The sequence below is a fragment of the Falco naumanni genome, chromosome Z, assembly GCF_017639655.2.
Source record: "Falco naumanni isolate bFalNau1 chromosome Z, bFalNau1.pat, whole genome shotgun sequence".
Lineage (NCBI taxonomy): Eukaryota > Metazoa > Chordata > Aves > Falconiformes > Falconidae > Falco > Falco naumanni.
The window spans coordinates 21320841-21332174 of NC_054080.1; the positions used below are offsets into that span (position 1 = coordinate 21320841).

Genomic DNA, 11334 nt, shown 5'->3' on the forward strand with positions numbered 1-11334 from the left:
TTTCATCCTTAAAGTTAGAGCCATCTCCCAGATGTAGCCAGTTGTTGCAATTCAGTATTGCTTTGTGCAAATGCTTTTGTGTGACAGATCCCTGGCAGCATGGTATTTCCCCAGAAGCAGCGAGAGACTGGGAAGGCCTGGCTGCCACTGCAGAGTCACTTGCTGGGAGGGTGAAGGTTGGTCCTGGACTCCTGGCTGTCCCTCCAGGACTGCTGATCTGGGTACCATGTCCTGAGGATGCCCCCATGGCGGTCGGCATGTGGAAAACCAGAGAGTAGGGAACAAGGAGCAGAGTGCACTAGGGGTACAGCTTCAGGAGGCTGTTGCTGTACCCACAGGTTAGGACAGAGGTGGGCAAATTGTGTGCCAGAGTCTGTGGCAGGAGATTTCCAAAGATCACATAAGAAGGGAAGATGTATTGTGCTTGATGAAAGCAGAACACAGACCTGAAGGCTCTCCGAGCTTCTGAGCTAGTGTTTGTGATGCCTTTTGGTATGGCTGTGATTTTTGAACAGCAAAATGTGTGCCTGTTGTTAGACTGCTGCATGCTGCCTTGTAGCCTGTGAAATTTAGATAATAGAACATCACCGTCATGTACGCTACAAGCCCCTGAACACTGAATTTTCACTGAATGGTCTAGGGAGGCTGCGTAATTACCACTGCAGAGTTCTTTTGAAAAAAAAAAAAAAACCTTTCTAGAAAAGTGTCTAGTCTTGGTGTTTTAAACCTTTGTAGACTGTTATATTGGGGAGTTATATTTCTGGATACAATCCCAAAACCATTTTAACTTTAGAGCTTTATATAGGGAATTTTATTAGAATGTTCTGAAATCTGAAGTCATTATACAAACTCTATCTTCAGTCAGATGGCATTCCAGCCCGCCAGTTTTCAGCTTCTTTTCTTTAGCTTCTCTTTATTTAGTTTGTTTCATTTTTTCATTCAAAATACCCAAGTACATCAAGGTTTTGTAGTTTACTTTTTCAAACTGGTCACAGCTTAATAGTAGAGGATTTTATTAAATTTTCTAGTGTCTGATTAAAATTTGATACACCCTATTTTTGTTAGGGCCCTAGAGTAAATTTGGGATGTTCAGGATGGCTTGGGATATTTTTTCCGCTTTTGGAAGGATTGGCTAATTTCTTGCATATTATGACTCCAAGCAAATGCTTGGAGTTTTTTCCATCTTACATGTATGCCAATGAACAGTTCTTTCCCACACTTTAAATCATATGAGATCTGCAGTACATTAAAGTAAGCACTAACTCACCGTATCGATACAAAACCATGCATTAGCTGCAGCTATCAACAGCAAAAATTGCTTCATATGTCAGGGGCAATCAGCAGAACCTACCATCAGGTTTCTGTCAGATACCAGACGGGAGAAGCTTCTAAAACAGTAGGTGGATCTAACCTAACAGGTATCCCACTGACAGATCTACTGCTGAATAAATTACAATTCAGATATACTCTAAAAAAAGAATGCTTATATGTATTTCTAATAAAATAGTTATGATTCAAACTAGTACAGTATAAAATCAATATGAAAGTAATTAAGGCTTTGTCCCAGACAATTTATAGTCATTCTGTTGTGAACTGTTATGATTATGCATCAGTGCCTGTTGCATGAGGGGATGTTCGGTATTTCTGTGATGACACAGGCACCAGAAGATATTAGAAATGTGGCTAGTAATTAGTAATATTGGTAATAAGTTTCCTTCATATCAGCAGGCACAATTATAAAAGGCATGTCTGTTCAACATTGTCACTTAGAGGCATCTGCATTAGCTAAAAATGATCCTCTTCAAGGTGTCAGTGCAACTGTTAGGCTGCAAAACGGGGTCTTCGGAGTGCCTAGTCTCTACTTGGAGGACCTGCCCACAGGGTCTTTCAGTGCTGCAAGTCTAAGCTAATGCAGTAGTTAATTGATGGAAATAATCTTAGCCTTAGAAAGCATCCTTCAATAAAGTTCCATGGCTAACACTAAACATGCTGTTAGTAACAGCAATGTGTATTAAGTGCCAAAAAGTAGTTATGGCAAAGAAGTTAACTGCTCATCTTTTACCTCCTCAAACTCCATCCTACAAATTCTGCCTCCCCTAGCTCAGTTCTGTGTCTTTTGTTCATGTTTTGGGTATGTGGCAACAGCAATTTAGAAGAGTGAAGGGGATTTTAAAATAAAATGATCCCTTATGCTCTCTCATTAGGACCCACAGCCGTGGTCCCTAAGAAGATCAGCTTCTGTTAAATTCTGAAGTAACCAGAAGGTTTTGTGAGCATCCTGAGTATCAGTCTCTTTGGGATATTTGGTTCTTTATGGCGATTGTAGACTGGAATACAGCTATTCTGTTTTACAAGCAACAGGCTCACAAATACGTGAGTGTAAGGCAGACTTTTTACACACATACTCTTGCCCTTTGCTGTGGTTAACCTCCTGCTAGTATCTGTCTTTTGCAGCAGCACACCAGCTAGTAAGAATTGTGTTGTCGGAGTTTCACTATACAGCAGTACTAACTAAAAATGAGCCTTTTAACCTGTTTGAAATTTGCTGTTGGCTGGATGCTTAATCAAGAATCCTTCAGCTGGAACATTAGTTGAAGAGAGGAGAACAGACTGGGGATTCAGAACAAGGGCATATGAAAGGAAGTGAAGAAACTGAGGGTTACAAATACTTAGTATTTAATTTTTCTACTTTAATTGGCAAGCTATCATTTGAGCCTCATACACAATCAATAGGAGTGAGGTTTTTTTTTCTTTCTTTTTTAAGTTACACAGTGTGGAAATGAAGACACACTACAAAGAAATTATACTTGTATCTCTGTGTAATAAAATCTTAAATGTTTGAATTGAGATTTTACCCAAATTACAGTGTTAAAAGAGATATAGGTCCCATGTCGGGAAGAGAATTACTGCTTGCCATTTTTCCTATGGCCTTTTTGCCACCATCTTCTGCTTAAGCAGACACATAAATTAAGTCCAATGAATTACCTTCTAAAGTTGTTTTATTTGTCTGTGTTGATCATTAATGGGGACTAGATGATTCCCTTACAGGTAGAGTCAAAACCAAATAGGATATGTCTAATGCTTGATGTACCACTATGGTACTTTTCCCTAAAGGACAAGGAATTTTTTTACATTCTGTCCATTATTACTAGAGCATTATGACAGTATACTAATTAATGCTGTGACTTAAAAAGCTCTTCATCATCCCATTGGTTTTCAGTTTTGATTTCAGAATAAGAGCTACAAGAAAGTCAATTAGATTCACAGTATTGAGAAGTATTTTGTGCAGTACATGTCTGGGGAAGTAAGCCCAGAGAGAAAGATTAATTCAGAGTTCAATACTTGCAAATGGAATGAACCAGGGTAAACAAACACAAGGCAAATCCCTTTATATTATTAGTGTTATCGTGAGTAATTTTCTTCTTTTTCTCTCCAGGAATGATGACATCAGTAGGAAAAGCCGGAAATCTGACAGTCAAAAAAGTACTGAAGAACCAGAGCTGCAGGAATTCTTCCTCTAAACCACACCTCATGATGTCTCACTTTGTCTGAAATACCTGAAACATATCCTTCTGAAACACTAGTATGAGACATACCCCTCACCAGCAAAACAGCAGCTGTTAGGATGCCTTAATTTGTAGCAGTTAGACCATATACAAAACTTTTTTATGATATATGTGTATATGTAACTTGTTTGTAAGCTGTGCTGTGTAAAGGCATGGGTGAGCAAAAGTAACAATTTGAAAATTGTTAGGACACAGGCAACCTCCAAAGTGTTTGTTGGGCCACAGACCACATTTTGTACTTTGTGTCTTGCATGGATATATTGTCATATATCTTGATTTCCTTTTGGCAATGGCTTATACTGTTGAAGTTTCAGCCAGGACTCTGCCTGCTCAGCTCCTCAGTGAGACCAAGGCAAAAGCAGTGATTTTTTTTTTTTTTTTTTTTTGAGTATTTTTTATCTGTTGTTGTTTCTATTTTTTGTAAAAAGGAAATAAAGACAGTGTTAATAGGACACACTGAGTGCAGATACTTCTCGTGCTTCACTCTTTCATCTTTTGATCTCTAAGTGTTTTATTGGTCTCTTTGGTGTTTATTTGGTAATGAAACAATGTCCAGGATTTCAGTTCAGTCAGTCAGTTGAGTCAGGAACTGCTTTAATGTTTAATGGTCCCTTTTCAGCTTTAAAATGTGTAGAAATAAAAAGAAAACATAAATGTGATTTTAAATTACCATTTATTGTTACTTGCCAAACACTGACAATGTGCTCAGCTCTGTTCAAATTACCAAGAAATCTGCTAAGACCCAGTCCGTATTCTTTTAAAGCTGTCCTGATCCTTTTATTGAATGTTCTTTGAACCTTTCAGAGAAAATGCAACCCCTTACTGAATTCATTTCTAGTAAACTGTGATCACATTCTGCAAATGTTTCATACAGCACAACATACAAAACCAGACTACTACGCAACCTTTACTTGACACATCTAATTGTATCAAATATGTATGTGTATATTTGCTTTATTTCGATTATATTGATCTGTTTCCATTTGAAGACAGCCACAGTTTGATGAGAAAGATACAAATATGTGAGGATTTCTTTTACTGACTGTTCTAATAGAACATAGGGAAGTCATAGGAAGTGTGCCAAAGAACTCTTTTGTCACAAACATAATCATAGAATCATAAAGTGGTTTGGGACCTTTAAAGATCATCTAGTTTCAACCTCCCTGCAGTGGGCAGGGACATAAAAAATTATGAGGTTATGCAAATTAAATTCCTGCAATTGCAGAACCAACAAGTAAATAATGTGGATACTCAGGAGGATTTTGATGAAGTGCAATGGAGTTGCTTTCCATGCATTTCCTCTCGCCTGTCTTTTGCTGTATTCTTCTTGACCATTGGGCTTCCTTTCTGGTCAGTGGGAAGAGAATGGGACTTGAGTGTGGTTCATCCTACCTATTGTAGGTATTTCATTTACAGGAGTACCAGTCCCTTTCTACCTACTACGGGGGAAGTTGAAGCAGTAAAGCTCTTTGAAAAGTTACTAAGTATTTGAATGCCTTTAATTAAGTGAGATAAATGTCTTTCTTTGGGTCACTCTTCAGAGTGGTGTCACATTTGGCCATACAGTTGCCATAGGCCAAGATGACTGAATGCCCCAAGCATGCTGCTTATGGGCTTTGGATAAGGACAGAGTACTACTGAATAAAATGGAGCCAATTGAGACATTAGCGGAAAGACCCACAAATAGAAATAATAAAAGCATGCACCTACAGAAATGAAATTCTGAGTTTCTTTCCACGGTTCTTATCTGTCACTTGGCAACACTTTGAGTTTTGAGCTACAGTAATAAACCTAACACTCTAGCTGACCCGAGCTCTGTTGTTTAAAGAAACAATCAAACCTCCAAGAATATATATGTCATCCAGGAACAGCAATACTTCTGACTTGGCCTCTTGTCATCTGTGTACGTATGAAAAATCTGAATGCAAAGTGAGAAGAGACACATGTGCCACAATTGCCAGAGTGCTGAAAGGGAGCATAAGAAGGAGAGATCCTGTGTCTGGTAGATGGGTTTACAACAAATTGGCAATTTGCATTTTTGAGAGTGTGAAGTGTTGACTACAGTCATGTGAATGGCAGAAGCAGCAATCCTGCTGATTGATCTGGACTGGATGGAGATGTGTAACGTCTGCCATAGTTATTTGTAGTACCTAGCTGAAGCACGGTATAAAACTGAACTTCTGTGAAAGGATTTGAAACCGACTGAGGTGTAAGTATTGTCAAATCCTGAAGAAAGAAATTGCCTGTTCTAAAGACTGAAGATTTAAAACCCACCTGCTCTCTGTAGTGTTGCAATTTCTAAAGAGTATATTCTCTTACAGCACATGGTGAATCAAATTATGCAAGTATTGTAGGGCAATAGAGGTTACTAAGTGAGATAAGATTTGGGTGCCAGAAGATGTTCAGTGGCCCTGGTTAAAGATATCTGCCAGGTAGATGATGCTGTGCTGAAAACTCCCATCCGAGGTAACGGCATAACTGACTACAGGTGGGCACAGCTGGGTGTCCACAGTGAGAGCTACACGTGCTGTGCATATGGCTGTCTGTGGTTCCTGAGCGCACTGGGGCAGAAGGCAGTTTCAGGGCTAGCTAGTGCAAAAGAGAGGACCACTTGACGTAAGCATGAAAAGTAATGTCTGGAGGGTTTTATCTCTGGAAAAGTTGAACCCCTGTTGTATAAATGGCTGATTTTATTGTTCCTAATTGGTAAGGGTTTTCCTACCTAGGGCCCCAAAGCCCACATGTGGTACACTCTGATGTCATGCCTATTAGAGAAATGCTGAATTTGTGATCTTCATCTGGCTGAAGAGTGCACTCTGCATATTTGTATCCTTAGTAGCTATAGAATCCAGGTGCCATAACTCATTCTGTTTGGTTTATAATCCTCCAGGCAGATCCCTCCTGGCATGAGTAAGTCAGGATTCTGTCAGCAAAGCATAAGCATTTCCCAGAGGCAGAAGAGCTGATCAGGGATTTTCCAGCAAACATCTTCAGAAAGTATCAGTTAGCCAAAGCTTCTAACAGAAGCACGAACCCCTTTTGATTACAACCCTTGGCAGAAAAGATCCTCCCCTGTCCAGTTGGGAATTTCTGATCAGAAGAAGGTAGTGAAGTCATTTGCTGGTGAACCAATGTGTGTTGTAGTAAAACTACATCTGTGGACACCACAGACACAAAGAATGGCTTTTCATGTTAAGTCACCCCCAAAGATGTCAGAGTAAGACTTTTCTGTGTTTGTCCTGTAGTTCTGTACCAAAGGTGATAAATAAGGTGCTGGAGAGCAGTAGTGCATTCCCAATTTCATGTAATCTCTGGGTCTCCTCTTTTGAAGAATGAAAATCATTTGCTAGGAGTGTTGGTTTTTCATGGTTGACTGACTCATTTGATTGTTTCAGGTATTTGAGATGGACAGTGTATGGATGCATGCAGTATCAAAACTGCAAGTACAGTACTTTATTTCTTCAGCAGGATGGTGAGCTTTTTTCTGCAGTAGCGGAGCAGAATTCTAGTAATATTTCATTTATTTGACTTTTAGTCTTTGTATTAGAAGGCAAAAACATTGGTTTACTAGATTACTCATGAATAAAATAACTAGTCAGTATGGTGTATGAAGGAGATGAAGGAGACAAGTTAGACAAACAGTTTAGATTTAATACTCATTTCATTGTACCTGTCATTCAGAAACCTTTTCGTAACATCAAGCTGACATAAGATCAATGGCATAACAAAATACAATTGACAGCATAACAGGGGCGGGGGGGCGGAAGTACTCCAACATCCATTTATTTATAATAAAATGGTAACTGTCTCAAAAACGTGTTCTCTGAGAGCTGGTCTGTTGCATGTTTCATCACCTACCATTACAGCAATGTCAGAATATGGCCATGCAACACAGTCAAAAATAAAGTAAAAATGTCAGCACATCATATGCTAGGTATGAATTAAAAGATTAGTGAACAGATCTCATCATGAGACAACTTCTGTCTGTATGTAGACTAAGATTCAGCTCCTAGCACCCTTGAAATATTTCTTAGCCATTTAAAAACCTACTTGATGAAAATTTGACAGAAAGGTCTGTGAAAAATGTAGTCTCTGCATTTGTAGCATCAGGCTGCAAGGCTTAATTATCTGTCATGAAATGTTTTCTCAATGACATAATAGGAATAATTTCCCAAATTATATTGCATTTCCTATTGTAGGTTCAGAAATGTCTTTCTGACTGTACATCAGCTGTACCCAAGTATAACCTTTAACATTATTAGCTTTTGCATAACCTCGTTTCTCTTTATAAGTGCATTGTGAGGTTGCAAGGAAGTGCGCCATTGTGCGTGAGCACAAAGTGTAGCCCATGCCCTGTAACCAAAATGGTTGTTGGACACCAAACTATGTTGAATAAATTACTCAAGTGAAAAAGCCCAAGCACTGGATAACCTGCAGTTCGTCCTGCCTCTGCACAGTAACACTGGTGTATCACCTTCTTGCACACTGCCCACTATTTGCACCCACCTTTTCTTCATTATATGACACGTCAGTATGTAACTTTGATCCAAGTATCAGAGACTGCAGCCAGGAGAAATCAGGTAGGTTCTTAACGTACTGCATAACCTCTTCCAAATAAAGAATGGGTGATACACACAGCATCCACCCTCTGTCCTCCTTGCACACATTTAATGATGCATCACCAGGTTTCCAGATACTCCATATTTTGTAACATTGACTGCCTTTGTCTAACATATATGGACAGCTATAAATACTAGCTCAAGCCATCTGTTTCCTGGAGAAAACGCTACTCTGACGTCTGCACAGCCACTTCCTTTCCCACTCCAACAGCTAGGTGTTTTGCTAGTGTGCTTACTGGCAAGCAGTGTACAGGAGGAAGGAAAATAATTATTCTTGGCATATTTGGGAAACTGATAAGAAATCCTGAGGCTGTTAGAATATGGAACTAGCTTTTACATATCTCTTTTGTCAGTTAGCGATACTGCTCCAAGAAAAGACAAAATAAAATCATGTGGGTCTGGAAGGGAAGGGAAGGGAAAAGGCCTGAAAGGAGTTTACTGACCTTCCTGTATAGACATGAACATAAACTTACATGTAGATAGTGTGCAGATATATGTAGAACGTTGAAAAACTGCAGAATAGAGACCAGCTGAGGGGTTTTGTAATGCCAAAAGCTGTGGCCTGGCCATCTATGTATGTGTCTGCATATGCATGCAGATAGATTTCTGTATGGGCATGCAGTAGAAGGAGATAATCTTTACATTTTCTTAGCTGTGAAAATGGACAGAACACCTAGAAACATATCAAACAATGAAACTCGAAAGTGCACAAGTACAAAGCCATAAGGAAACAGTGAAAAGGAGTTAGTTAACCAGAAAACCAGAAAAGGAAAAAAAGGGGGGGGGGGGGGGGGGGGGGGGGGGGAATAAAAAAAGAAAAAAAAAAGTTAAGTGACAAAGTCAAGACAACTGTCTTCTACTACACAACTAAAAAGAGGGATGGGAATAAATGCCCCATCCCTTTTTCTGTGCACATTGCCTACTATGGGTAGAACAAGAAGCAGTGAATATAGAACTGTAGAAAAGGGAATGGATGTTACATCTTAGCAAAACTTTCCACAAGTAATAACAACACTGGAAACAATAGCCTGCAGGAAGATGTCGCAATTGGAGGGTTGTAAGAACAGGTGGGAGAAACAACTGTCAGAAATGGCATGCCAGCAACAAGCATCAGAAATGCCATGCGGCAGGTAGTTGAACTAGGATGGCCTGCTGAGCTCCCTTTCAGGATGCTCTCTTGTAATGGGTCTGCAATTCAATTGAGGCAGGAGCAGCTTAAAAGAGAAAACCATTGAGGTCTTTATAACTTACAGTTTTATAGCACTGTCAAGACAACCAACAATTCTGCCAGAGGTCTGTGATTATTATCTGAGAACCCTGATCAAATAATATCCATGTACAGCTTTGCTAAAGAATCAAATATGTGACATGGCTTTAGGTTTCCTTGAAAATGTCTCCGGAATTGTGGCAGCTTCTGAAGTATGTTTCTTGTCCATTAAGAAACCAGATAAAATCCTTTTGCTCAGTGTAATGCCAGTTTTCTCTAGGCACCAGGTTTCTGAGCTGTAAGAAGTTTCTTTTACAGGATACTCAGCAGTAGTGTCACAGAAGAAAAGAGATCACTCACTGAGGGTAAGTAATCAGTCCTGGTTTAGTGAAAAGGAAAAGCCTCCAGCAGCAACTAGAAGTGCCCATTTTGGTGAAGAGAAGCTGCCACTGCCCAAGCAAACCAGTAGAGCAAGCGTGAGATGAACAAGTGGCAATCCTAGGAGTGATCCTGGTCCTGTACTTAGCCCTCAGTTCCCTTCCCTGTTGCTCAAACATAGATTCTGTCTTTCCCTTGCTGGAGATATGCATAAAAAAGCATCCTAGAGATAACAAAATAAATGTGGCTTCTCCCAGAAGCACAGGAAAAAGTTACTTTTGCAATTCCGGTGTTCCAGTGATAACGAGTAGAGTTCTTGGCATGAAAAGGATGCACGGGCAAACGGATCTTGAAATCCAGACTTGCTGCTGCTGCTGCCAGGTTCTGGGAGGGGAACAGGACAGGAAAGTTGAGTCTTCAGCAATAGCTGCTGCTCGAAGTGCTCTTGCCTCTCACTTGCAATAGCCACTATTGTTTCTACTGCCCTGACACCTGCAAAGAGACACCAGTGCTGGTGCCCTACACAACTGCCTGCTTTAGCAGTGCAGAAATTAAGCGCTGCACTGAGAGAGCATGTGCATAAAACAGGCTGTTGTTGAGCTTTTTCCTGGTTTTCAAAGGGAAATGTTTGTAAGATGACATTGAGTAAATAAATCTATTACAGGTACTGCTAGCTCTCTTGGGTACCTTGTTCTGCAGAGTGCTCATCTGCTGCCCTGCTCACTGTTTACTGCTGCTTTCAGGGGCTGGTTCACCGATGTGGCTCAAGAAGGTCTCATCTGGCAATACGCAATGGGATGCTGGTTACATCTGTGCCACTCCAGGCCCTTTGTTGACCTGGGCAGGACCAGGTAAATAAATGAGCCAAGTTCTTATGTTTTCTGGAGCTTGATGCCTGACAGCTGTCCTAGAGGAGACAATAAACTTTACTAGAATGAAGATTTACATCCCAAAGTGGTGGGTGAGGTAGCTGTATTTGTATGAATTCCTTACCGAGACACTTGATAATGACAATACCCTTTAGAACACCCCTTACAGATGATGTTACAAATCACAACTGTACTTTGACTTCAGAAAACCTTAACAGGAAAAAGAAGTATCCTTAAAATCTATAGCCTATAATTTCTGAATCCCCTGTGAATGCGTTTGAAACAAAAAATCTAAAATGCATTGCTTTTAAACAAAGTACAAGCAGTGCTGTGTGCAAACTGCTAACTATTCTTACCTAAGTCACTTGCATGTCTCATGGGCTTGAACGTGTCTGCCTGATATGTTCACAGTCATCCTTTCCTAAGCTTCTTTCCTGAAACAATTTTCCCTCTATAGCATGAAGCAGTTTGAAAACAGTCAGCCATATTCATGAACATTTCTAATTCCATGATGGAAAATTGCCATCCAGTGACATCCAGTGTCAGCACTGGAGATAACTTTTACCAGTTTTCAGTGGAACTGTGCTGTGCCTTCAGAAATCTGACAGTGCTGAAGGTAACTGCTTTAAAGTGTACTTCAAAGCATTAAAAGACACTGTGTACAAAAATTACAAAGAAATTTCAGTGTAGGTAAC

The 11334-nt window shown here is 39.9% G+C and overlaps 1 protein-coding gene across 3 annotated transcripts in view; it reads left to right on the forward strand.

Annotated features, from left to right (window-relative positions):
• The window catches only part of LOC121081382 (synuclein alpha interacting protein), a 94747-nt gene extending 87361 nt beyond the window's left edge, over positions 1-7386 (forward strand). For all 3 annotated transcript variants that reach the window (XM_040580374.1, XM_040580373.1, XM_040580375.1), the window contains one exon: positions 3437-7386. In XM_040580374.1, coding sequence (XP_040436308.1) covers positions 3437-3521 — 85 coding nt within the window. In that variant the 3' untranslated portion in view covers positions 3522-7386. The remainder of the gene's footprint in view (positions 1-3436) is intronic.
• Positions 7387-11334: the final 3948 nt, after the last annotated feature.